Raw genomic sequence first — 27202 nt, forward strand, 5'->3', positions numbered from 1 at the left:
TCACCAACACCTTATCTACAGACACACACACACACACACACACACACACACACACACACATCAGATATTATATATGGCCACACACTGCCGAAACACGGTCACCAACACCTTATCTACACACACATGCGCGCACACACACACACACACACCAGATATATTATATATGGCCACACACTGCCGAAACGCGGTCACCAACACCTTATCTACACACACATGCGCGCACACACACACACACACACCAGATATATTATATATGGCCACACACTGCCGAAACGCGGTCACCAACACCTTATCTACACACACATGCGCACACACACACGCACTAACACACACACACACAAACAAACAGACACACTTTAGTGACACCAACACAACAGCACTATATCTCCACACACACACAGACAGACAGATATCACATACATCATACATCACACACACACACACTGACACACACACACTGCTGTAACACTGTCAGGAGAACTTTAAATTCGAAGTTGTACTCCTCACATGCACATGCTCCCTACGGACAATCTGTGCTGTCTAATTGGCCCTCACCTCCATCAATCACGGCCACGTTGGCGTTGTCATGACCAGCATCTCCATAGCTGCGGTCAGTTGTCCAGCCCCACTGGTAGGTGACGCAGGTCCAGGCGCGCGTCAACAAGTACAGCTGTAGAGGGCGCTCTGGGTCCCACACCACACACATAGGAGCCTCCTGACCACTTCCCCAACGCAGACACTGCTTCAGGTACCAGTGATAGTTCCCTACTGACCACAGCTGGACTGGGGGGGGAGAGAGAGAGAGAGAGAGAGAGAGAGAGAGAGAGAGAGAGAGAGAGAGAGAGAGAGAGAGAGAGAGAGAGAGAGAGAGAAAGGGGGAAGACAGAGAGAGCGAGCAAGGAGAGGGAGAGAGAGAGAGAGAAAGATAGAAAGAGAAGGGAGGCAGAGAGAAGGAGAGAGGGTTAGAGAGAGCTTGCTGTTTAAGGATTTTCAGCAGAAGAGATACACATGTACACACAGTGACCATAGACTTATCTTACAAACCTCACCTGACTGTGGAAACAGACTGAGTGACTGAACAAGTGTGTGAGTGTGTGAGTGAGTAAGTGTGAGTAAGCAAGTGAGGGAGTGTGAGTGTCTTACTCTGAGTGTTTATGAGGCCATCCTCCCCTGGATTCATGTCCTCCAACCAAACGGCCAACACTGTGGAGTCACTGTTCCAGAGCAGCTCTTTCACCTGCGTATACACACACACACGCACAATACACAGTTTACACTCGTTCTCGGTATGTGTTTTGCTTTCTCTGAGTGAGAGGTCTTTATAAGGTGCATAAAAGGTGTGTATAAAGGTAGTGTGTCTGTACCTTGGCCTGGTCCTTCTGAAGAGGCAGTGTGAAGTCTCCGTGTAGAAGGCCGTTTTTCTCCAGAAACACCACACTGTGTTTGTTTGGATGCCGCTGAGTAGAGGCAATCAGACTACCAGAGGGCCTAGACACACACACACACACACACACACACACACACACATTTAACTAGGCTGTTCCCTGGAGTACTGACGGAAGCCTGTCCTATGTATGATACATATCGTACTTGGTGTGTGTGTGTGTGTGTGTGGGGGGGTTTAGTGTGTATTACGTTTGGTGTGTGGTGGTGTGTGTGTGTGTGTGTGTGATGTCCTTGGTGTGAATTAATTTGTGTGTGTGAATCAGTGATGTGTGCAAGTTCAGTATAGAGGTGGCTGTGTATGTGTGTGTGTGTGTCTTACTTCCAGCACAATGCTTGCTCCAGGCCATTGATAGTCTCACTGGTGGCCTGAAGAACACACTCTCTGTTCCACACCCGCACCTTCCTCGCTCCTGAAACACACACCCACGCACAAACACACAGGACGTTACAGGATGTGTGGGAGTGAATAAGTATTTTTGTGCAGCAGTTGTCTATTTCTTATAAGTGTGTGTGTGTGTCGGTCTGAGGGCACATGGCACTGATAGTGTGTGTGTGTGTGCGTGTGTACTGGTCTGAGGGCACACAACACTGACAGTGTGTGTGTGTGTGTGTGTGTGTGTACCGGTCTGATGGCATATGGCGCTGACAGTGTGTGTGTGTGTGTGTACCGGTCTGAGGGCACACAGCGCTGACGGCGAACAGTTGTCCATCTCCTCTCCACGTCACTCGAGGCCTTCGGTCATCCCACTCCACTGCAGGCAACACTTCCTGTGGAAGCACGGAGAGGAAGGAGTGTGTGAGAGTGCGTGTAAGAGTGTCAGTGTGAGTGTGTGTGTGTTTGCTAGACATACAGTATTTTTCTTCTGTGCTGCTTGTTTGCCTGCAGAACCATGGAACTGAGTCTCTTTCTTTCCCCAGCCAACGGTGATGAACTTCCCTAAACACACACACACACACACACACAACCAAGAGAAGTGGGTGTTTAATCAAGCTCTGTCTATTCTGAGAACACTGACTACATAGATTAGGTGGTGTGAGCATTCATGTGTGTGTGTGTGTGTGTGCATAAGATAGTGAATGTTGGTATCATGGACGGATTATGAACTTTCGGGCCCCTGGTAATTGTCGCATATGTTGGAGGGGGGGTTGGGGGTCCTCCCCCAGAAATTTTGTAATTTGTTTGATGTGATTTCCTGTATTCTGGTGGATTTTGGGGATGGCCAATAATAAATTCAATCAGATTCATAGCCTACATCCTAATTTGTTGATATTGAGGCAATGATTCCATGCAGGCTTGGGCTTCAGGGCCCCCTGACCCCTTGGGCCCCTGGGCCTGGGCCCGGTATGTCCGTGCAGTAATCCATCCCTGGTTGGTATACACACCTTCCCCAAAGTCCTCCTGGTGAATCTGAACCTCAGTAATCGGCTCAAAGTCCTTAGTCATCACAATGATGGTCTGTTGTCCTGCACAGAGGAAGAGTAAGAGGAGAAGAAGTGAAGAATGAGAGGAGTGAAGAAGGAGAGGAGGAGTGAAGAAGGAGTGGAGGAGTGAAGGAGAAGGAGAGGAGTGAAGGAGAAGGAGAGGAGTGAAGGAGAAGGAGAGGAGTGAAGGAGAGGAGTGAAGAAGGAGAGGAGTGAAGGAGAGGAGTGAAGAAGGAGAGGAGTGAAGGAGAGGAGTGAAGGAGAGGAGGAGTGAAGGAGAGGAGTGAAGGAGAGGAGGAGTGAAGAAGGAGTGAAGGAGAGGAGGAGTGAAGGAGAGGAGTGAAGGAGAGGAGGAGTGAAGAAGGAGAGGAGTGAAGGAGAGGAGGAGTGAAGGAGAGGAATGAAGGAGAGGAGTGAAGAAGGAGAGGAGTGAAGGAGAGGAGGAGTGAAGAAGGAGAGGAGTGAAGGAGAGGAGGAGTGAAGGAGAGGAGTGAAGAAGGAGAGGAGTGTCATAACTTGTGACTTATTTTGTACATACTCAGCTAATCCCCACTAGGAATTAAGGTACCTGGTCTCACTGCCTTGATCATTAATTAACTACAAATGCCTTGTGTGTGCTAGAATGGGATGCATAATTACTTGAAAGTACTAAATGGAGTAGGTGACGAAAGCTAAACATCTAACCAGGTCTGCTAGGGATACATGTCATTAGTTCTGACATTTATTTTTCTTTTTGCCTGTTGTGATAGCAGAATGTACAGTATGTCACTGTCAAGTATGGTATTTATTTTTGTGTTTGTGTGTGTGTGTGTGTGTTAGATAGATAGATAGATAGATAGATAGATAGATAGAGAGAGAGAGAGAGAGAGAGAGAGAGAGAGAGACTGACTATGTGAGACATAGACTGACCTGTGGTTAAAGTGACCAGTTCCTGATCAGGACTCCAACTCATTCCCGTGAGGCCAGTATCAACACTGCCAACACACTCCAGCTAACACACACACACACACACACACACACACACACACACACACACAAAAAAGCATAGATTAGTGAATTGTCAAGTGAAAACTGGCAAATAGGATAATTTTCCTAAAAACAGCACACAAATAAATACACACTGTATCTCTCACTAACACACATACACAAGCAAACAAACACACACACACACACAAAGCTGTGTGTACCTGGTGTGTGTTGAGGTTGTAGAGGATGACGTCTCCATTGGCTGTGGCCACACACACACACTCCTGATCTGGAAGGTCCTGGATGCCCACTACGGTCCCACTGCCATCCGCCGGCAGGTAGTCCTCTGCCGTGAGGGATACCTCATCCAGCACCTGCACACACACAGTACCAGCATGGTCAAACCTCCAGGTGTGCTGTTATGTGATGTAGCATATTGGTGCGTGTTACCTGTGTGACTGGTGTGCTAGGTTGTAGTGTAGGTGTTAGCTCTGTGTGTGTGTGTGTGTGTGTGTGTGTGTGTGTGTGTGTGTGTGTGTGTGTGTGTGTGCTACCTGTGCAGTCCGTGGGTCATACTCGATGATGGAGAGGGCGGAGGCGATGAGCAGAGAGCCTGAGTCCATCCTGACGGAGAGACAATGAGGGGAGCCTGGAGCCTGCACCCCCACAGAGCACACACGCCTCTTCAGCTTCAGGTTCCTCATACCTGCACACACACACACACACCACACCCATAGACACACACACACCACATCCATAGACACACACATACCACATCCATAGAAACACGCGCACACAGACAGAAATATAAACAACCCATGATATAATATACCAACAAAAGCACATTATGCACATATAACGTTATACACTTGTAGACAAAAATCACACTGTTACAGATACAACCATGCTTTAGGGCTAATATCTGCCTGCCAGAGCCTGTTTATTCGCTGCTAGCTAGGTAGCAGTAAAGATGTATATTTTGAGCTAACTTTGACGCCATCTAAGGTGAGATGTGTTATAAAATATAATAACGTTAATCTCAACTATGACGGCTGTCTGTCTAGCCACGTATAAAGGTACGTGGAAAATGCTTGGGTTGAGTCCGATGCCCTGTATATTACTAACACTATCACCAAATTACACATTGAACATACCTTTACTCTTGCGTCTTCAGATTCAGGTAATGTTGTACCTTTTATACACGCACCTTTTAAACCACTACAACACAACACAAGCACGCTGTCAAATTTTCCTTATTATGAACTCTGACCCTGTGACGTAACACCATAGATTTATGTGCAGAGAAAAATAACAGCGCGCCGCACTCTGGTTTGGAGTGGACGTGCATCCAATGCCAGTCAAGCGTGTTGCATCAAGTACCCCAGGCTGCAGCTTGCAGATCAGGGCTGGGCTTCTCTGTTGCATCGACGCTGACGGCTTTCGCTTTTTCTGGAGTCCTGTACGAGCCTGCAGGCTCTGCTGGAGTTTCGCCCATAACGGCATTTCGACAGCACTTTTCTGCTATTGTAAAATAATGGATTATTTCGTTGACGGCTTCCAAGGGCTAGGCTACAGACAATGTATTGTAGTTAATTTGTTCAGAGTAGAAATTCGATGCCCTGGATTAGCTGAAAAGTTTATAGGCTGCTCCATCCCCAAAAGAATAAATAATATAGGATATATTATTGATTAACCTATAGCGCAGGCTTGGTGTCAAGGATTTTAATAGACTGTTGAAACTGTAAAATGTATGCTCTTCATAGGCCTAGGCCTAATTAGTCTGTTTTAATCAACATGATGGGCAGGGTAGCCAGGAGAGCAAGTCCCGGCGGGGCGGGAATTTCCTGTAATCTGTTAAGGAGCGATCCCTAATCTGACTCACGAGCTCATTGGACGCCTCGGTTATGTGCCAGAGAACCACACCTTTCAAATCCAAACTTTCAAGACCTTGAGGGTGACACCAATCTGGCAACGTAAACACACACACACACACACACACACACACACACACGTCCCCCTTGAGCGTGCATTTAGCGCTCCATGACGTATGCGCTCTGCCCGCTGCAGTGTGTTTGGCAGGAGGTCCGGCGCTCCCTGGCTGGGAATCTGAGTGAGATCTCCGTTCGGCAGAGACGCACTCAAGGAAGTGACACATTCTCTCCTCTCCTCTCCTCGCGCCACATGAGTTTGCGCTGCGTTCCAATCTGGAGAGGTGGTGAAGTTTTACAAGAAGTTTTGACGTTGTGTGAAGTCGCGTCGAAAAGCGCACGACAGCGGGTAAGTGGCGGTGGAAGTGGCGGAAAAGAAGCCCAGTTCTTTTCACAGACTGTGTTTCACCTCGCCCTGTGCCGGGCACAGACGGCAACAGCAATCAAACGTGTTGTGCCAGACAGACAGGACCCATGTAGGAGAGGGAAAGAGCACAGGAATCTAACAGGAGGAATTGGGGGGGCATGAATGCGCTTGCGTGCGTGTATGCGCAAGGGCATGGCATGGCATGATTTGTATGTTTACCTGCTCAGTGCACAGCGCAATGAATGTTCCATGCAGTTCCAAAGGGAAGGTGCCCTCAGTGCTGTGGTGTTTGTGTGTGTGTGTGTGTGTGTGTGGCATTTACATTTATTCATTTAGCAGACACGTTTATCCAATGTGACAGAAAGAGAAAGACAGAAAGAAACAGAAAGAGAAAGCTACAGTGCAGAGGAGACCATAGGAATTACTACTGATATTAGATTCGATTATATTATATTATATTAGATTCAACTTTATTGTCATTGTGCAGAGTACAAGTAGAAACAACGAAATGCAGTTAGCTTCTAACCAGAAGTGCAAAAAAGCGGTGTGTGTGTGTGTGTGTGTGGGGGGGGGGGGGGGGGGGTGGAGGTATATTGATGCCTAAACATTTCTTACAAGACAATGTGATTTTCAGGCTGTAAAACGCCAAAGGGCTGAAAATAATAAGATGGTGCAGCAACAACCTTATCTGATTTGACACGGAATGACCCACCTCCTTGTTGTCCCTGTTAAAGCAACTCCATGGTTGTGGTTCAGCTCAGGAGGCAAGGTAGGGGGGTGGTGTTAGTAGGTTGGGCGGGGGATGGGGGGGGGTAGCCTGGGTGCGGAGAGACCTGTAAGGCCTTCCGGAGGGGAGTGGGGTGAACAGTCTGTGGTTGGGGTGAGAACAGTCTTTGACGATGCTGTGCGCCTTACACAAACAGTGCTTGCCCTGGATGGCCTCGATGGAGGGGAGTGAGGAACCGGTGATGCGTTGGGCAGTTTTCACCACCCTCTGCAGTGCTTTCCAGTCAGAGGCAGAGCAGTTGCCATACCATACTGTGACACAGTTGGTGAGGATGCTCTTGATGGTGCAGCGGTAGAAGTTCACCAGGATCTGAGAAGACAGGTGGACCATCTTTGAGAAGAGATGCTGGTGAGCCTTCTTGATCAGGGTAGAGGGTTTGCAGGTCCTCAGAGATGTGGACACCCAGAAACTTGAAGTTGTGACACGCTCCACCTCAGTCCCGTTGATGAGGATGGGTGAGTGTCTGCCAGCTTTTGACTTCCTGTAGTCCACAATGAGCTCTTTGGTCTTCTTGGTGTTGAGAGCCAGATTGTTGTCGGTGCACCACGATGTTAGGTGCTGGACCTCCTTAGGCTGTCTCATCGTTGTTGCTGATGAGACCAATCACCGTTGTGTCATCTGCAAGCTTGATTATAAATACTAGTCAAAATGTGGTAGGTGAATGTTGTAGTGTATGTGTGTTCATTATGTGTGTGTGTGTGTTTGTGTTTGTAATGTGTGTTTATGATGTGTGTTTTTTGTGTGTATGTGTGTGTCTATGTGTTTGTAATATGTGTTTGTGTGTGTTTGTAGTGTGTGTGTGTGTGTGTGTGTGTGTGTGTTCAGTATTAGTGCTAACATGAGTGAGCCGGTACCGATGCCCCAGTTGTCTCAGTCGTCGAGCCAGCTGATGACGGACAGGTCCCAGCAGCCCCTCACCACCAATCAAACAGCTGCAGATGTCTCTGAGGCCCGCCCCCAACCGGCCCAGCGGCTCTGTGGTTGGCTGGAGAAGAGAGGCGGGCCTCTGAAGCTCTGGAAGACTCGTTGGTTCTCACATGACGCTGGGCGCAGTCTGCTAATGTACTGGCGCACACGGCAGGACGCCACACCGCTGGGGCAGATAGAGCTCACCAGTGCCACCTTCAGTTACCCACTGGAAGCGCAGGATGAGCCAGGGACCTTCTACATAAACACACCGCAACGCATGGTCATCCTTAAGGTGACATACACATACACACACACACTCAATCTCTCTCTCACACATACACAAACACATACAAACACAGACACAAACATACACACACACACACACACACACACACACACACACACACACACACACACACACCATCTCTCTCTCTCACACACAAACACATACAAACACAATGTACTGTACGTGTATGGGTAAGGGAGATGATGTTTAGAGGTGAGAGTGGTGTGTGTCTGAGAAAGAGAATTGTGTTTGCGTGTGTGTGTGTGTGTGTGTGTGTGTGTGTGTGTGTGTGTGTGCGTGTGTGTGTGCGTGTGTGCGTGTGTGTGTGTGCGTGTGTGCGTGTGTGTGTGTGTGTGTGTGTGTGTGTGTGTGTGTGTGTGTGTGTGTGTGTGTGTGTGTGTGTGTGTGTGTGTGTGTGTGTGTGTGTGTGTGAGTGAGTGTGAGTGTATGTGTGCAGAAACAAAACAGCAAGAGAATGGGTCTCCTGTCTTAGTCTTGTCACAGGAACCCATCCACATCACAACCTGGTGTGTCCTACATGGATAGTCATCTCAAGGGCAGTGCCTTAAAGCCAATTTACACCAAAGATTCACAAACTAGATGAGCTGCAACATTTAATAAACCAGCAACTTGCTGCAAGACATGTTCTAAAAAAACTGTGGATTCAAACCGTCACAAACGATGTGAGGTAAAAGTGTTCTAAAAACTTGCAACTACAATTTGACATGATGAATACATTGCAATGGTTGCAACAGCTGACAATGACATGCAATAATTCACACAGCTGCAGCTTTCTTCTGCAACGGTTTTGTCTTGTCACTCGAATCTTCGTGTGAATTGGCTTACAGTAGATGTATCTTGTGAACAGTTTCAGTAATGATTTGCAAAAACTCAGTGAGATGCTGAGATTATAGTTTGACAGATTGTGTGTGGTTTTGATCTTTGACTGTGTGTGTGTGTGTGTGTGTGTGTGTGTGTGTGTGTGTGTGTGTGTGTGTGTTTTAGGCAGCTAGTCATGAGTTGATGATGTACTGGTTGCAGCAGCTACAACTCCTACGATTGCAACACAGGATGCAGACAGGAGATGCAAACTCCAACCTTGACACACACACTTCAGGTAAGACACACATACACACACACACACACACACACACACACACACACACACACACACACACACACACACACACACACACAAAGCCACACCCACATACACTGCAGGGATTTACACACACACAAAGGGGCAGGTATGCACTACAACAAAATCAGCAGGGTTGCCACTAATGCACACTACTTTGACATGGTCATGTACATGTTTATGTACAACAACAACAACAACAACAGCAGCAGCAACAGGGTTTTTACTGCTAAGTGGCCGTAGGTTACTACTGCTAAGTAGTAGGGGTTCCCCTTAGCTGTTGCAGAATCAGCGTAACCTACGGCCTCTCGGGGCTTATTGCTTAATTAAATACAGAGATGCTAAAATTACACATGTGATGTGTATTACTGTAAAAATGCAGTCAAATATTTGTAATGTATTGTGTGGTCTACTGAGGAGGTGCTGAATGTTTTGTCTAACGGCAGGGGGGTGAAGGACCCACCATGTCTCTCCTTCACACACATTGGTCACTGAAACAGCTGCTCAATGCTGTCACGGTGTCCTGCATTGGGTGTAGCTCATTTCCCATCATGGATGACAGTGAGTGTGTGTGTGTGTGTGTGTGTGTGTGTGTGTCTGTGTGTGTGTGTCTCTCTGTGTGTGTGAGAAAGTCAAGACAGGATTCATGGTTCATAGCTTCGGTCTGCAGACTGTTTCCTGTCAGAGAAACACACACACACACACACACACACACACACACACACACACAGAAGTGTAGGTGGAACAGTCTATATAGAACTAGTATATACAGAACTATATGGAACTTAAAGATTATTATTTTTAGAAGCATTGATGTACAACATACAGAACTAATAGCCCATCTACATTTATAAGTACGAGTAGCCAAAGCAATTAGTGTTGGAAGCTTGGCACTGTGCGTGTGAATGAAAAAAAATGAACACAAAATCATACATCTAAACCAGTCAGCATGCATTTAATGAACTTGGGATCCATTTGGGGCTCTATTTTAACTATCTAAAGCGCACAATCTGAAGCGGATGATTTAAATACATTTAGGGTGTGGCCAGTCCAAACTCGCTATCTTGGCGGTGTAATAAGTTCGCCAGAATGTCAGGCGCATTGTTCAAGGGTTGTTCTTATGTTTCTTAATCAGTCATGGGTGTGTTTTGGTCGTAATATCCATCATCCATCCGTCATTCCCTTTAAGAGCAAGGAGTGCAACATCAAACAGCGTGTTCGTCTATCAACAGTCAGTGCATCTGGAGGAATCTGCTTGTACACGAGACCGTGTATGCAACACTAAACCTTGCTTTACTACATGTGTGTGTGACTAGCAGAGTACAGCCTACTTGCATCTGCATTCGCCTATTATTTGAACTCATCCAAACTGAAACTAACTTCACCGTGGTCTCATAGGCAACAATAAAACAGTTTTACACTTAGTTATTTACTTTCACTATTGACTGACAAGTGATTACAATTGAAAACATTACCTGAAAAAAGCAACACTTACCCTAATAATGTTTGAATGACTGAATAGAAATCCTAAGGATATTCATCCTGCGGACGAGTCGTTGCCTGGGACTCATTGCTAAGAGCTGCTTACATTTTGTGACAGTCAGCTCAAAATAGCTGTGCTTGTGTGCGTTTTTTGCTTTTTAGACCAGGTTTCTCTTGGTCAGTGGCATAATGATTTTTGGATCAGGCGCCTGGCCTCACCTATTTTTTTTTAATTGACACGCCGGTTGGCGCAATTTTCAACTGAACAATCCGATTAGACCATTAGTTTATAGAAGAGATGCTAACGGTCTAATCTGATTCAATTTGCTGGAGCTAAAAGTGCTACCGTCAGACTCAGAGAACAGCTGGATTAACTGGGGAAAGGTAAAACTCAATTGTTTAACTCGAGGGGAGGTGGAAAATGAGTGTATTTCCCCAAATGGTGGAGTATCGCTTTAATAAACATATAGCCTTAAGTCAAAACAGCTGTTAGGCTTATGTCATTTTGATCTGTAAAAATGTCACATGCAGCCATGCCTGCATTTTGCTTACTGCACATTAATCATAGGCTAATATATGTTATAATATAATATTCAGTATTCATTATTGAATGCTTAGCTAGAATGATGTTTTCCCTATCGCCCTATTAAAGCAGGTGTACCTGCGGGCATGTAATTGTGCTACGGGTTTTCTACAGTATTGGCATGTTTGAACGGTCACTGCACTAGTGGTACTAAATGAGCCATGATGCAGCCAGAGATGTACAGAATGAACACAGAGGTTGTGTGTAGTGTGTTGCTCCGAAAGTTCAACACATCATGTGCGGAAATAGTGGGAAAAGTGTTTATATTCTTTTGTTATGATTAGTTTACATGCTTGCTAACAGTGTGTAAGTGACCAAGAAAAAACAAACACGTGTGTGTGTGTGTGTGTTCGTGCGTGCGTGCGTGTGTACTGCTATCCCTGGTTTGTATGTGAGGTATGTCATGCGTGTACAGACATGAACAAACTCAGTGTCTATGTCCTAAGTGTGTCTCTCTCTTTCCCTCTCTCTCTCTCTCTCTCTCTCTCTCTCTCTCTCTCCCTCTCCCTCTCTGGGCCCTATCTTGGTGATCTAAAACACATTGTCAGTAGCGAAAAGCTTAAATACATTTAGGAGTGTGTCCAGTCCACATTCGGGGTGGTTTTGTTATCAAACTTTGCGCGCTTGCCGCAAAAAGGTTTGTCTTATGTTTCATAATCAGTCATGGGTGTTTTGAGTGTAACATCCTTTAAACTAATGAAAATGACATCTGTCATTTCCTTTAACAGCAAGCAGCGCAACTTCAATAGTCAACGGCAAAACAGTTATACACAGTTAATTACTTTCACCATTGACTGACAATGGGTTACCCTTGAATAGCCTGAAAAAAGGAACACTTACCCCAATAATGTTCAAATGACTGAATAAAAAACCTAAGGACATTTATCCTGCAGAGGAGTTGCTGCTTACATGTCATGAGAGTGCGTCTTCAGCTGTGCTTCATATGCGCCTTTCGCTGTAGACCAGGTTTTTCTTGGTCAGTGGCGTAATGCTTTTTAGATGGTGTAAGATAGCGATTTTTAGATAATGCGCTAGACCACACCTTAGGTCGTTAATTGCCACACCCCTGGCCATATTGTTTAATAAAAGAGAAGTGCATGGCGAACAATTTGGGTGTAAGATAGGAATACGCTTTGCGTCATGATAAGAATACGCTATGCGCTGCGTTTTAGATCACCAAGATAGAGCCCTCTGTCTCTGTCTCTCTCTCTGTCCCTCTCTCTCTCTCCCTTTCCTTCTCTCTCTGTGTCAGTATTAGTGTGTAGACTGGCTGTTGCCTGATGATTGCATTAAATAAATTCTCAGTTGTGTGTGCATGTGCGTGTGTGTGTGTGTTTGTGCGTGCGTTTGTGCGGTGCGTGTGTGTGCGTGTTGCTGACAGTATCACGTATCACAAACCTGGGATTCCAGTGCAATCTAATCGTTATTGTGTTTGGGAGTCTTAGACATGTGCACAGACTTGTTTTTTACGACTGCAAAGTAAACCAAATGCAAAAAGTAAAGTAAATTTTCCATTTCTGCAATAATAGGTAGCGTATCCATTTGGAGACGGTTATGCCATATCTACCCAGAACCACTAGTGCAGAATGGATGAATAGTACAAACTAAGCATTTTGTGTTTGATCAGACCTGTCAAAACATGTAACATACTTCCATCAATGTTTGGAACTGTAAATATGTGTGTGTGTGTGTGTGTGTGTGTGTGTGTGTGTGTGTGTGTGTGTGTGTGTGTGTGTGTGTGTTTTAGTGGAATTTATTCCCCAGGTTAAAATGCCATCGGAGTTTGTAGGCGAAGACGCACCCAACCGGCCTTCTCCTGGACTAAGGAGCCCACTAAACCTTTCACTGAAACACCCCATTATAGAGTTCCAGTGAGTGTACACACACACACACACACACACACATGCCACATACACATACACACATATACACACACACACACACACACACACACACACACACACACACACACAGGCATATAAATTGGGGAAAGATGAGGAGTGAGTGTGGTGAGAGAAAGAGGAAAAAAGGAAGATATGAGAGAGAGAGTGAAAGAGAGAGTGGGAGAGAGAGAGAGAGAGAGAGAGAGAGAGAGAGAGAGAGAGGAGGGAGTGTGTAAGCAGGAGTTCATGCACAGCCTGATGGTCTTTTGGGCACCCACAGTCGACTTCAAGGCAGCGCTGCCTTGAAGTCGACAGTGGGGGCCTAAAAGACCATAGATCTCATACACACACCACTCCTCTAAATTACTTTCAAATTGAAAACCAAGGCCAGACTAGAGTTATTTGACCTATGTTCAACCAGACAGTCAACAGTGTGTGTGTGTTTGTTTGGTGTGTGTGTGTGTGTGTTACAGGAATCTGTGTTTTAATAAGAAGACTGTGCCTAACCTGGATCAGGCCCCTGTTTCACTTATACCTAACCTGGACACACCCACTCAAGGCACAACCAATCAGGAAACAGCCACTCGGGACACACCCACTCAAGGCATAACCAATCAGGAATCAGCCTCTCAAGACACACCCAGTCCCGACACAACCAATCAGGAAACAACATCTCAGGACACATCCAGTCACGACACAACCAATCAGGAAACAACCTCCGAGGACACATCCAGCCACGACATAACCAATCAGAAATCAGCCTCTCTAGACACATCCAGTCATGATACAGCCAATCAGGAAACATCTTCCATGGACACATCAACTCACAACACAGCCAATCAGGAAGCAGCCTCCCTTGAAACACTCTCAGAGGACACAGCCAATCGGGAAACAGTCTCTCCGTTCACACCCACTACGGTTACAGCCAATCAGAGATCAACTTCCTTAACCATACCTGCTCAGATAAGGAGTAAGTCCTACTTCAATCACTAATGAGAAAAACACACACACAGACACACACACACACGTGACCCAAGATACACTCCTGTACACCTATACATTGTGTACTTGGTTGAGAGACTTGTGTCATTGCTATCATGTGAGCATGTGCCCAGTTAAAAAAAAAAAACATGTTTTTGTATGTAATTTTCATTAACTTCATAACTTTCATTACCCCCTCACCTCACAGGGCGCCCCCTCTCCTCACCAAAGCATCTCTCTGCCACCCTACCAACTGGGCGCAACAGGAAAAACCGAAGCCTCTGTTTAGAGCTCGAAGTGCTCACACAGGAAAAAGAGGCCAAGGAACAGAAGGTGCCCCCCCCCCCCCACACACACACACACACACACAGGTATACAGACACAGAGGAATTGTAAATGTGAGTGTGTGTGTGTATTTGTATGTGGGTGTCTTTGCATTTGTAGGTATAAGTATACAGTCTTTTGATCCCGTGAGGGAAATTTGGTCTCTGCATTTATCCCAATCTGTGAATTAGTGAAACACTCAGCACACAGTGAAGTGAAGCACACACTAATCCCGACGCAGTGAGCTGCCTGCTACAACTCGGGCAGTGCTCGGGGATCAGTGAGGGGTTAGGTGCCTTGCTCAAGGGCACTTTCCTACTGGTCGGGGTTCGACTAATCAGTAGGCCACGGCTGCTGTGTGTGTTGTGTGTGTGTGTGTGTGTGTGTGTGTGTGTGTGTGTGTGTGTGTGTGTGAGTGTATGTGTGTGTGTTGTGTGTGTATGTGTGTGTGTTGTGTGTGTGTGTGTGCTAGGAGCTGGTGGTGTCTCTCTATAAGGCGTTGGAGGCATCTCAGAGAGAGAAGCGGGCGTGTGCAGACTTCCTGTCTGTCTCTGGTGAGGACCAGCGTCTAGAAATGCTCCGTCACCGCGAACGACAGGTTGTTCAGCTAAAGGCCCAGGTGGAGGATCTGCAGCAGCAACTACATGAGCGAGACACACAGGTGTGTGACAGACAGACAGATGTGTGTGAGTGAGACAGGTGTGTGACAGACAGACAGGTGTGTGACAGACAAACAAGTCTGTGTGAGTGAGACAGGTGTGTGACAGACAGACATGTGTGACAGACAAACAGGTCTGTGTGAGTGAGACAGGTGTGTGACAGACAGATGTGTGTGAGTGAGACAGGTGTGTGACAGACAGACAGGTGTGTGACAGACAAACAAGTCTGTGTGAGTGAGACAGGTGTGTGACAGACAGACAGGTGTGTGACAGACAAACAGGTCTGTGTGAGTGAGACAGGTGTGTGACAGACAGATGTGTGTGAGTGAGACAGGTGTGTGACAGACAGACAGGTGTGTGACAGACAAACAGGTCTGTGTGAGTGAGACAGGTGTGTGACAGACAGACAGGTGTGTGTGAGTGAGACAGGTGTGTGACAGACAGACAGGTGTGTGACTGACAGACAGATGTATGACAAAGAGAAAGCTGTGGGAGAAACTTATGGATGTGTGTCTGAGTGTGTGTATGTGTGTGTTGTAGGTGTGTGAACTTGAGGAAGCCCTTCAGCTGATGCTACAGAAGAACCAAGCCAAGCAGGAGGTGGTGCTGAAGCTCTCCCAACAACTGGCTGACTGCACAAGCGACACAGACACAGACACACACACAGGCGACACACACACACACACAGGCGACATACACAATGCATCCAGACCTGAGGAGAACCTGAAGCAGGAGAACCGACACCTGATGGTGAGTGTGTGTGTGTGTGTGTGTGTGTGTGTGTGTGTGTGTGTGTGTGTGTTCTCTGCCCTGTTTTTCTTCTTCTCAGGACATATATTACATGAGTTCCAACTCAGATCCTTGATATAAACAGTATCTATGTGTGTGTGCATGTGTGTGTGTGTGTGCGTGTCTGTGTGTGTGTGTGTGTGTGTGTACACATCTTCTCTGCCCTGTTTTTCTTTTTCTCAGGACATATATTACATGAGTTCCAACTCAGATCCTTGATTTAAACAGTATCTATGTGTGTGTGCATGTGTGTGTGCATGTGTGTGTGTGTGCGTGTGTGTCTGTTTGTGTGCATGTGTGATTGTGCGTGTATGTGTGTGTGTGTGTATGTGTGTGTGTTTGTGTACATGTCTCAGGATGACCTAGAGGCGTATCGTACCCAGAATAAGTTCCTGAACTCTGAGATCCATTATCTGACGCAGCTTTGGAGGCAGAGTTCCCAACAGGAGAAGAGCCTCATGGTCAAGGTATGTGTGTGTGTAACTGTGTATGTGTGTGTGTGTGTATGTGTGTGTGTGTGTGTGTGTGTGTGTGTGTGTGTGTCTGGTATCATTCTGTATATCTCCATTTGTATGTGTATGTGTTGTAGTATTAAACACACATGTACAGCTGTTGTTTGCATAGATGCGTTTAATATGTGTGTGTGTGTAGTATGATATATGTGTGTTTGTGTGTATAGTATGATATGTGCATTTAATAAGTGTGTGTGTGTTGTGTGTATAGTACAATATATGTGCGTTTAATATGTGTATAGTATGATATACATCTCAAACCCTCAAAATGTCAGGTGGTGCAACCATCCGAGCAAATTAACACTGTGAGCTGTATTTTGGGCCACCAGCGCATGGCGTAATACTCGTTATTCATTCGCGGAAAGTTTAATTCGTTATTTTGCACGTTTATTTTTTAAGCATTGCGCCCAGGGGTGTGGCAATTAACAACCTAGGGAGGGACCTAGCGCATTGTCTAAAAATCGCTATCATACACCACCTAAACCTGGTCAGAAGTCAATGGCGAGTTGTTCATATGCTATTTTAAGAGCGCATGTCAACAGTCATATTGGCAGGTGCACACACCATCCTTCTATCATTCATGAACGCACACCAGCGCACGTCCATGCAAAGCATTACAAATTGCACGATTACAATGGGAAACATAATTAGAATAAAGATATTACGAAATACTGTACATCTCATGATGAGTAGTTATTCACCATCATTTGCAAATTGGTAATGACGGTTAAAAGTGATTAGGGGAGAGGCGAGAGACACGTATGGAGCACAGCTGAAGACGCACTGTCACGAGATATATGCAACTCCTCTGCAGGATAAACGTTGTTTTATTCAGTCATTTGAGCAACATTAGGGTAAGTGTTGCTTTTTCCAGCCTATGTTTTCGATGGTAACCCATTGTCAGTCAATAGTGAAAGTAACTGCATATAACTGTCTTGTCGTTGACTGACTCCTTGGTGAAGTTAGTTTCACTTTGCCAATGAGTTCAAATAATAGACGAGTGCAAATGTGTGAAGGCTATGCTAGGTTTTAGTAAAGCATGGTTTAAGAATGACTATTCCATACGGTCTCGCAAGCAGCCTCCTTCAAATGCGCCGTTGAATGCCAAAATACCGATGCATTTATTTGACATATCGCGCGTTGCGCCGTTAAAGGGAATGACAGATGTCATTCTCATTGGTTTAAAATGATGTTACGCCCCAAACACACCCATATGACTGATTAAAAGACCTAGGAACACCTTGTTACACCATGCGCTCCACTTTTGAGAACGAAACCCCTCCCAATGTGAACTGGACATCCTACTAAATTTGAATAGACTTTTGACGAGTGACGATGCACTTTAGAATGTCATGATAGGGCCCTGTGTGAAAACTATTAAATATAGGATTTAAAAGGTAAGGAAATTAAAAATAAATATGGGGGCATAAAAAAAAAAAAACTTTGTCCAAAAATGTGCATATCTGAAATCAGGGTGGTGCAACTGCATTCATAGAATGTTTATTTTGAATTGAAGAGGGAAAAGAGTAAACAGGATATTGCCTCATCAATAGGTCCCCAAGTGACCTTTACTGATCAGGGGGGCAGGAGACATTGTTGCGACATTGTGCCACCTGACAGTCTAAAAATGTATTAAAACCCCTGTAAATGTTGCACAGCCAATAAGACTTGTTTAAACACAGCCTTCCAACTTCAAAACATGCATTCTGTCAATTTTAAAGATATTAAGAAAACATGTTTTTAAAAGCCTGATTTGTCAATCACCCGTGTTTAGCATGTATATAGTATGATACATTTGTGTTTAATATGTGTGTGTATGGTATGCTATTTGTGTGTTTAATATGTGTGTGTGTGTGTGTGTGTGTGTGTGTGTGTGTGTGTGTGTGTGTGTGTGTGTGTGTGTGTGTGTGTGTGTGTGTGTGGTAGTGTGCATTATTAGAGGCCCACAGCTGTGAGAAAGAGAAACGCTACCTGAGTGTGTTACACCAGCTGAGAGAAAGCAGTGTGTGCAGTGAAACTCACACACAGGTGCACACACACCAACTCCGTGCACTGATAGATGACGCACTGCAGGGAGCACTGAGTGTGAGCCCTACCAGGTAACATGCACACACACACACACACACACACACATCTCTCTCTCTCTCTCTCTCTCTCTCACACACACTCTATCTCTCTCTCACACACACACACACACACACTCTTTCTCGCACACACATACATGCACACACACACACACACACACACACACACACACATGCACATATTCTCTCTCTCACACACACACAGTGAGTTTGATGCATATGGTTTTATGGACTACAGGCCTGCAGATGTACACACTCACACACGCGCACACACACACACAGTTATGGATAATCTTAGTTCACTCACTCTAGTGTCTCAAATTTCCATAATGGATTTTTTGATAGAGTCTCTCTCCTCTCTCTGTGCAGCGAGTTTGATGCGTATGGCTTTAAGCTGGTGCCGGACTACGCGCCTGCAGAAGTGCAGCTGATGATGAGGTTGAACGCGCTGGAGCTGCGCAGCCGGCGCCTGCAGCCGGAGGATGAGCGCCCCCTGGTGGCCCGCTGGGAGCAGCTCCTGTCCGGCTCCAGTGCCTCCCACTGCCCGTCCAACCCAGCCCACCTGCTCTGCCCTTCGCTGGAGCTCAAGAGCCTGCTCAGGGCCGGCGTGCCGCAGAAGTACCGCAGACGAGTGTGGCGCTGGCTGGTGTGGGTTCGCACGCGGGCCGTGAGAGAGAGCAACCCTGACCGGTACCACATCCTGACCCAGGGCTGCCACCTGGCGCCCAGGATCGCCGCTCACCAGATCCAACTGGACCTGCACCGCACCCTCACAACCAATCAGAGGTTTAGCTCCCCCTCAAGTCCCATCCACGAACAGCTGCGCAGAGTCCTACTGGCCTTCGCCTGCCACAACCCCACTGTGGGCTACTGCCAAGGCTTCAACAGGTACACACACACACACATACACACTGTGGGCTACTGCCAAGGCTTCAACGGGTACACACACACACACACACACACACACACACATGCACACACAATTCCACTGTGGTCTACTGCCAAGGGTTAAACAGATACACACACACACACACACACACACACTACTGTGGGCTGTCAAGGGTAAATCAGGTATGCAATTCCACTCTTACTGAATTGAACTGAATGTGTGTGTGGTTTCAGGTTAGCGGCACTGGCGTTGCTTGTTTTAGAGGATGAAGAGGAGGCGTTTTGGTGTCTTGTGGCCATTATAGAGGCGATCATGCCTCCAGACTACTTCAGCAAGTCCCTCCTGGGCTGCCAGGTACCCAGCTGTGAACTTTAACCTTTAGCCTTCAACCTCAACCTTACATCCATCCTGACCCTACTTTTTACTCTGTAGGAATCTCTGTTGATGTGAGTATTAATGTCTGTGTGTGTGTGTATGTGTGTTTTTGTATCTGTGTGATGTGTGTTTCTGTGTGTGTGTGTGTGTGTTTGCGTGTGTGTTAGGTGGACCAGTGTGTGTTCAAGGAGCTGCTGGCTGACAAGGTTCCCCGCGTGAGCGTTCACCTAGAGGCCCACTCAGTGGACGTGGTCAACGTAAGCCTCAAATGGTTCCCTGTCATCTTCCTGGAGGAGCTGCCCAGCGACATTCTGTTCCCTCTCTGGGACGCCTTCCTCTACGAGGGCAGCAAGGTGTGTGTGTGTGTGTGTGTGTGTGTGTGTGTGTGTGTGGGTGTGTGTGTGGGTGTGTGTGTGCGGCTTGACCAAGGAACTCTCTGCCATCCCCACTGCTACTACAGGAACTAACTCGGCCAATTCTGCCAGGAACCAAATAAACATTCCCATGTTTCTTGTCAGCACCCCTTTACACTCGCAAAGACCCACACCAGACAGAGGAGAGCTCAAAGAAGTTGCCAGTAACAGTTTTACACTAAACAAACATTCTTTTACACCCACGTTTAGGTGTGAATGCATAGCTGCCATCTATTCAAAAAACCTTGGAGTGAGATTTGGTACAGTAGGGCCAACCAAAATTTTGTCGCATACACACCTGTTTTGTTTGGCTCATTCAGCATCATTATCATCTGTACAGCAAAAAATAAAAGATACAAAATTATACCATTTCATACCATCAGTGGTTCTCAGTGTTGGGACCAGGGTCCCAGAGTTAAATTAACATTAGGGTACCAAAGGGATCTACTACTAGGCCATTGAAATTCTAAAGAATGAGAACCACTGATTTACATAAATTGGAATTCTTACCAAACAAAATAGAAATAGAAATAAACATGTTTGGTTATTGGCTGAACCTGCGTTCCTCTGATGTTGTGTCATCCTCGGGAGGTTGGGGGAAGGGAAGAACATTTTGGGTTACACTTTACTTGAAGGTGTCTACATAAGAGTGACATGACACTGTCATGAACGTGTCATAAACATTAGAAACAAGTCACAAACGTTTCTGACATAACACTTTTGTCACTTCTGTCATTAAGTGTCATTCGGTTTTTGTCATGACAAGTTAGGGTTAGGGTAAGTGTTAGGGCTATGACAGTGTCACTCTTATGTAGATACCTTCAAGTAAAGCGTCACCAAATTTTGTATATTTTAACATTTAAATGCATCAATCAGGGGTGCGTTTCTAGAAAAGTTAGCAACGACGTTGCTCAACCACCGTGGTACAACACAACTTGCGATTAAACAACGACGTTGTAACACCTGTTTTCAGAAAGCATCGTACCTGTGTCGCAATTCGCTACCTTTGCCGTTCGAACACCGTAGTTCCAACAACGTTGTTGATGATGCAGCGATACATATCATTGGTGGAAACAGTGGTAACGTGTAATACCCCACCCCCTAGAAATTCTCTGCCACAGCCTATGTCGACATTTGTTTGTGTGTTAAATATCTATGTTAAAAAAATATATAGCCTACACAAATTTTAGGGTATCGCAAGTGTTACTGTCTGTCTCTTCGCATCCTCTCTCTCCTTTTCACTTCCGAGTAAGAGTAGGCCTACGAGACACAACAATAGGTTTTGACCCTAAATATTTATGCATCGAGAGATCATTAGGAACATGACATCAGTCAAAAACAATTGTTTCAAATATAGTTGCACTGCTTTATTTGGTATTTCCATGTGTCACACTAGTAATAATAATAATAATAATAATATAATAATAATAATAATAATAATTATAATAATAATAATAATAATAATAATAATAAGCTTTATTTGTATAGCACCTTTCATACACAGAATGCAGCTCAAGGTGCTTTACATTTGAAGCATGTAACAAAATAAGTCAGTCAGTCATTATCAATCACATTTCTTCATTGCTGGGGCCGTTTATGATCCACTCAGCAACATATCAAAAATATAGAAAATGACATGTCATAAGACTGGCAGCCTTAACCCTCTTACCCCCCACAAGCACGCCATATGGCAACTGTGGCAAGGAAAAACTCCCATATTCCAGGAAGAAACCTTGAGCAGAACCTGACTTAATAGGGGGAGCCCATCTGCTTCTGGCTGGCTGCGCCCTCCAATAGCAGCAGATGTAGAATAATCTGAAAAAGTAGTCTACAGGATAAGACGAGTTAACTAAAAGCTTTCCTGTACAGGTATGTTTTCAGATCTTTTTTAAAAATATTTACTGAACTCGCCTGCTTGATGTACAGAGGCAGGGTGTTCCATAGTTTGGGGGCATAATGGATAATGGACTAGTTCACCTGCACGTAGTCAGAAGCAAGAAGACAATCTCACTTCATAAGAGAATCGAACCTACAACGTTCGGACAACAAGTCACCTGCTTTAGCCACTACACCATTAATCACTGCGGTGCTCTAAAGAGTCTTTAAACGCTCTAAAGAGTCTCTAAACGCTTTCTAGAAACGCACCCCTGGTGCAGTTTGAAGCACAATTCAGATATTAGAGTTGATTATTTTTATCTATGGATGGAAATATGTGTCCTGTAACCTAAGCCATAGTTATGATGATACTGCAATAAGTTCTCAAACACAATTCATATATGCTGAGTTTCACTTCACACAAAAAAGTGTACATTTCAGCACTCCATGAAATTATGCAGAAGTGGTCAGTGGTGTTGTTCAGCTAGTTCATCCAGAGACTTTCTAAGGAGGAGACACAGCACTCCAAAAGTCCTCCATAGAAATGCATGGGGTTAGTTTGTAACGGCAATATGGCAGTTGTCTACGCATATCACACCCCTTCTGCGGCAAAACGTTGACATGTGAATACATTGAGCAAGATTAGTGTCATGAAGCCCTGCGCAGGCACATAAGTGGCCAAAAGGCTTGCAATATGGCCGCCGAGTGGAGGGACTTAAAGGACGTTGGTTAATCTAAGATAAGATACAGGACAGTTTGGGCTACCCATAGCTGGGAAAGTATGATGTGATAATATTTGCACCAGTCAAGAAAAAAAAAATTGTGTCTTATCATTTTTTTTCTTCATATTTTTGCATTAATATCACTAGGAAGTATGCTAGTAGAAATATATATTCATATCTGTGTAAGTGGGATTGTCTGGAATCTGGCAATATAAGAACCACAATGGTAGGATACTCTATGGCAGTGGTTCTCAAATGGGGGTACGTGAAGGCACTCCAGGGGGTACGTGAGATTTTAAAATATACATATATTTAAAAAATAGAATCCATGCAAAAATACTTTAAAAACAATTATTTAATAAATATTTTAGGAAAATATAAGTTCATAAAATGAATTTTATACATCAGTAGGCTATTCAATTTCATTATCCTAAAAACCCAGAGTCCCCCCATACCAGGATGGTTCGACCCAACCTGTCACATGCCACCCACTATCACCTGTCAATCACTGTCAAAACTCAAACGATGGAATTGTGTAATTCTTGTGAAAACACGGAGGGACAAGTGGCTTTTTTTCTCAACTAAAAATGCTTTGCGCTGGTTAGGGGGTACTTGGCTGAAAAATATTTCATAGGGGGTACATCACTGAAAAAAGGTTGAGAACCACTGCTCTATGGCTTTTGTGGAAAACGGGTGCGCACATCCAAAATATATTTTCACAGGTGCCAGACAAAACATGTCGGAGAGAGAGGGAGATGGTCTGCACACTGTATATGAGCTCCACCAAGAAATTTATTTACTCTAAAAAAGCATCGTTTCGATCTGTTGAGTAACCGGATTACTCAGGAATCACTTATTATACAGAGACATGCTTTATATCCTCATATCTGGTAAGGTCTGCTGTTTATCGTGATGTAGGGTTTGCGTGTTGAGTGAAGAGTTTCTGCGTTCTGCGTGCAGAATTCAAATATGATTAGATTTTATGTAAGTTCAAGTTAATTTTCTCGCAGGTCTAGTGACGCCCCTGCTAAGGTAGAACAAAATCTCGGACGTTTTTGAAATTCCGGCCGGATGCATTTTTTAGATCTCAAATAGAGGACATGCCGGGGGAAATGTGAATGTCTGGTCACCTGACATTATTTGACTGACCGGGTTGACACTGCAGCGTGTGAAATCGGGGGTGTGGCGTGAGAGCCTGTGAAGCCAATCAAATGAGTGAGTCTCACGGCCAATGCATGAGAGTTGGTACTCCTGTGAATGTGCATTCATTCATTCATTCATTCATGTGAAGTTGTGTTTGTGCACAAGTTTGTTCAAGTGTTTGTTTAAGTTACTTCGTAACTGTGGAGCAGATATGTGTTGACAGTGTGTCTGTGTGTGTATGTCTATGGCATGCACATATGTTTGCCTATGTATGTATGTGTGAGTGCAGTGCACTCCAAGGTCTAAATTCTACGTAAAAGTAGTAAATTGGTATACCTAGTTTTGCCATTCCACTCTTGAATTATGAACCTGTGTTTACTTTATAAAACTCTGAAGTCATATTACAATATGCACTGGTGTGTGTGTGTGTGTGTGTGTGTGTGTGTGGTCAGGTCATATTACGCTATGCTCTGGCCTTGCTGAAGTATAAGGAGGACGAGATTCTGAAGATGCAAAGCAACACTGATATCCTTCAGTACCTCTTCTTCTTCCCCAACAGCATCACTGATGTCAGGTCTGTCACTTCACACTCACCAAACACACAAACTGTGTGTGTGTACATGTGTTTGTCATCAGATGGTGTGGGCCCACAAGAACACACACACACACTCATAGAGACATAAGCTCATGTGCCACTGCTAATGACACACACACACACTCATGTCTAAACTCTCTCCCTGACAGGAAGTTGCGTAACATAGCATTCGGTGAGATCAACCCATTAACCAAGAAGTACCTGCGCAGCAAGAGGGCGTGGCATCGCCAGCATCTAGAGGCGGAGCTTCAAGAGCGGGAGGCGGAGCTGAGGGAGCAAAGCTCCCAGCATGCCGAACGGCACGACAAAGCACTGGACGACATCGCCAGTGACGACGATGAACTCAACTGACCTTGCACAGCTTCATCTGAAAGACACACACACACACTTATACACACATTTGCCCAGTCATACACACACACCTGCCTGAGCCGCACTCAGCTCAAACTTCACACTCCTCAAAGTCTCGCTCTGTCAGGGCCACAGTAGGTCAGTCTCTGCCTTGAAATGCAAGATTTTATTAGGCTGGACCTCTCTGTCTTGGGCTTAAGTTTTAAGATTTAAGTTTAGCTCACAAGTTTTTGTTGTCATCGTTCAACATAATTAATGATAAGCATGCATCAAGGTAAGTAATTGCATAGAAGGGGGGAGCTGTGGCGCAACTGACAACTGGGGTGACAGCACCCATACCACAGTCGGGTCCATGTGCCCACAGAGTTGGGTTCGAGTCCAACCCAGGTCCTTTCCCAATCCCACCCCATCTCTCTCTCTCCTCTACTCGCTTCCTTTCACTCTCTTTTTTATTTATTTTGTCCTTTATTTATTAACCAGGGAAAAGAACACATTGAGATTGGTATCTCTTTTTCAAATGGGCCCTGGCCAAGAAGGCCTCTTCACTGTCCTATTGGACTAAAGATATAGAAAGCTCCTAAAATATTAAGAAAATATACCTTTTCAATCTTATCTAATATCTGATCAGTTATAAATCACTCTAATACACTATAATCTATCTACAGGGTTGTACTACTCATAATCAACCTGACATGCTATGTCATCATTACTCTGACCCATACATGCAGCTTCAAATGTGGACACTAGGAGACCGACTCTGGACCATCAACCTATAGCAAGTCACTGCATGCTAATACAGTACATCCGCACACTTTAACACAACATAACAGTCAACACACGTGGGTGTGTGAAGAGTTGTGGACACAGCCTATATGTGTGTGAGTGTGTATGCATTAGCATGTGAAAGATTGCATGTGAACCCCATTTTCACAATAAAGGGGCTAAGACTCTTAGCATTCTATGAGACTTACAGAGAAACTACTTCCAAAGCAGTTGTGTCTACTTTACATGACACATACATGTATTACTACATTATTAGATTAGATGAGATTCAACTTTGTTGTTGTTGTGCAGAGTAAAAATAAGGTAGCATTTAATCAAAAGTGCAAAAGAACAAAACTGTGTACAGAATAATTATATGACAGACCTACAGCATGGCTTGTGTTATACAGTATACAGTTGGATGTATGTCCAAAATACACTAAAGTCTGTGCAGTGTGTAAACTACAGTATGCAGTATGTTCAATGTATATGCAATATAGAGACTGAACAGTGTGAGAGGTTCAGTCTAAAGATATGCAACTGTAGGTTGTGCCGTATACATACAGAATCAGAGCAATGTGAAAAAAGAATTGGCGTACAGTATGTGTTTGTTGTAACATTTTCAGTCTACCACATCAATCACATCCAAAAGAAGTGTGTGTTGTATTATACTATCTGTAATGGCTATTTGTCCTTATACGTTAACAAAAACAAAATCAAACAAATCAAATGGCCATATCCTGGCACCGTGTGGATTAGGCTTTACGCAGGTCAAGAAAACAATTCAATGTCCAGAATACCAGAAAAGGCATTTCAATGTTGGTTTATTCACCATTTCGTCAGCAGGTTACAGCCAGCAAACGCAGCCTTCACGTCTCTGATCCCTGGTAAAAACCATATGCCCCGGTGCCCTGTCAGACCCATCCCACTTGACCTACATATGCCCCGGTGCCCTCCCAAACCCATCCCACTTGACCTACATATGTACATTTTGCACCTGACGGCCCATTCAATTAACGCAAGCTTAAATTAAACTCCCATAATGGAAAACAAAAATACAAATAATAAAGAAACATAATCCCAGTTTAACATAATAACAAATAATAATAATAATGATGATAATAATAATAATAAATCAAGGATGTTAATACTAAATAAAATTAAACCACAAATAGCTTCAACACTGTCCATACCAAAAGACAGATGACTTTTGATAAACTGAATTAACCCAATAGAAATAGCTTTCATCTGTAAATTAAATTCCATGAAAGGGACTGGGAGGCACGATACTGAAGTTAGCCCCAGATTCAACATGCGGTGGAGTCAGAGTGCCAGAACTATCAAATAAGGAAATAATAGTATGAACACTATTGTCAAACCATCTAGAGAAAACATGGACTTATGTTGATTGTAATATACATTGTTCCATTTTGTGAGGTGAGAAGTTGTGAATGAAACAGGCATGAACACACTTGGTAGGCTACATTTAGATAAGGTAGGCCAATAGCCTAACAGTAGTTTTGTACTGAGG

The 27202-nt window shown here is 44.8% G+C and overlaps 2 protein-coding genes across 2 annotated transcripts in view; one reads left to right on the plus strand and one right to left on the minus strand.

Moving 5' to 3' along the window:
• Positions 1-5081, minus strand: part of elp1 (elongator acetyltransferase complex subunit 1) — a 15280-nt gene extending 10199 nt beyond the window's left edge. The window contains exons 1-12 of the mRNA XM_076287236.1: positions 4989-5081; positions 4389-4540; positions 4056-4208; positions 3778-3859; positions 2830-2910; positions 2298-2383; positions 2115-2214; positions 1766-1856; positions 1365-1488; positions 1144-1237; positions 556-783; positions 1-15 (exon numbers count right to left, since the gene is read on the minus strand). The exon at positions 1-15 is cut by the window's left edge and continues 156 nt beyond it. Of these exons, the coding sequence (XP_076143351.1) occupies positions 1-15; positions 556-783; positions 1144-1237; positions 1365-1488; positions 1766-1856; positions 2115-2214; positions 2298-2383; positions 2830-2910; positions 3778-3859; positions 4056-4208; positions 4389-4538 (1204 nt within the window). The 5' untranslated portion in view covers positions 4539-4540; positions 4989-5081. The remainder of the gene's footprint in view (positions 16-555; positions 784-1143; positions 1238-1364; positions 1489-1765; positions 1857-2114; positions 2215-2297; positions 2384-2829; positions 2911-3777; positions 3860-4055; positions 4209-4388; positions 4541-4988) is intronic.
• Positions 5082-5786: 705 nt separating this feature from the next.
• On the plus strand, positions 5787-25868 carry tbc1d2 (TBC1 domain family, member 2). Its single transcript, XM_076287237.1, has 15 exons — positions 5787-6111; positions 7709-8117; positions 9117-9228; positions 13062-13185; positions 13671-14167; positions 14387-14511; positions 14975-15163; positions 15702-15911; positions 16307-16417; positions 18389-18561; positions 18916-19434; positions 19669-19789; positions 19978-20163; positions 24416-24537; positions 24708-25868. Exons 2-15 carry the CDS (start codon positions 7755-7757, stop codon positions 24907-24909), a joined length of 3054 nt encoding a protein of 1017 aa, XP_076143352.1. The 5' UTR covers positions 5787-6111; positions 7709-7754; the 3' UTR covers positions 24910-25868.
• Positions 25869-27202: the final 1334 nt, after the last annotated feature.

Source organism: Alosa pseudoharengus, unplaced genomic scaffold (genome assembly GCF_046254945.1).
Source record: "Alosa pseudoharengus isolate Yale_2024_CS ecotype anadromous, Long Island Sound unplaced genomic scaffold, YU_APseudo_1.1 YU_APseudo_1.1_scf_16, whole genome shotgun sequence".
In the NCBI taxonomy this organism is placed as follows: Eukaryota; Metazoa; Chordata; class Actinopteri; order Clupeiformes; family Clupeidae; genus Alosa; species Alosa pseudoharengus.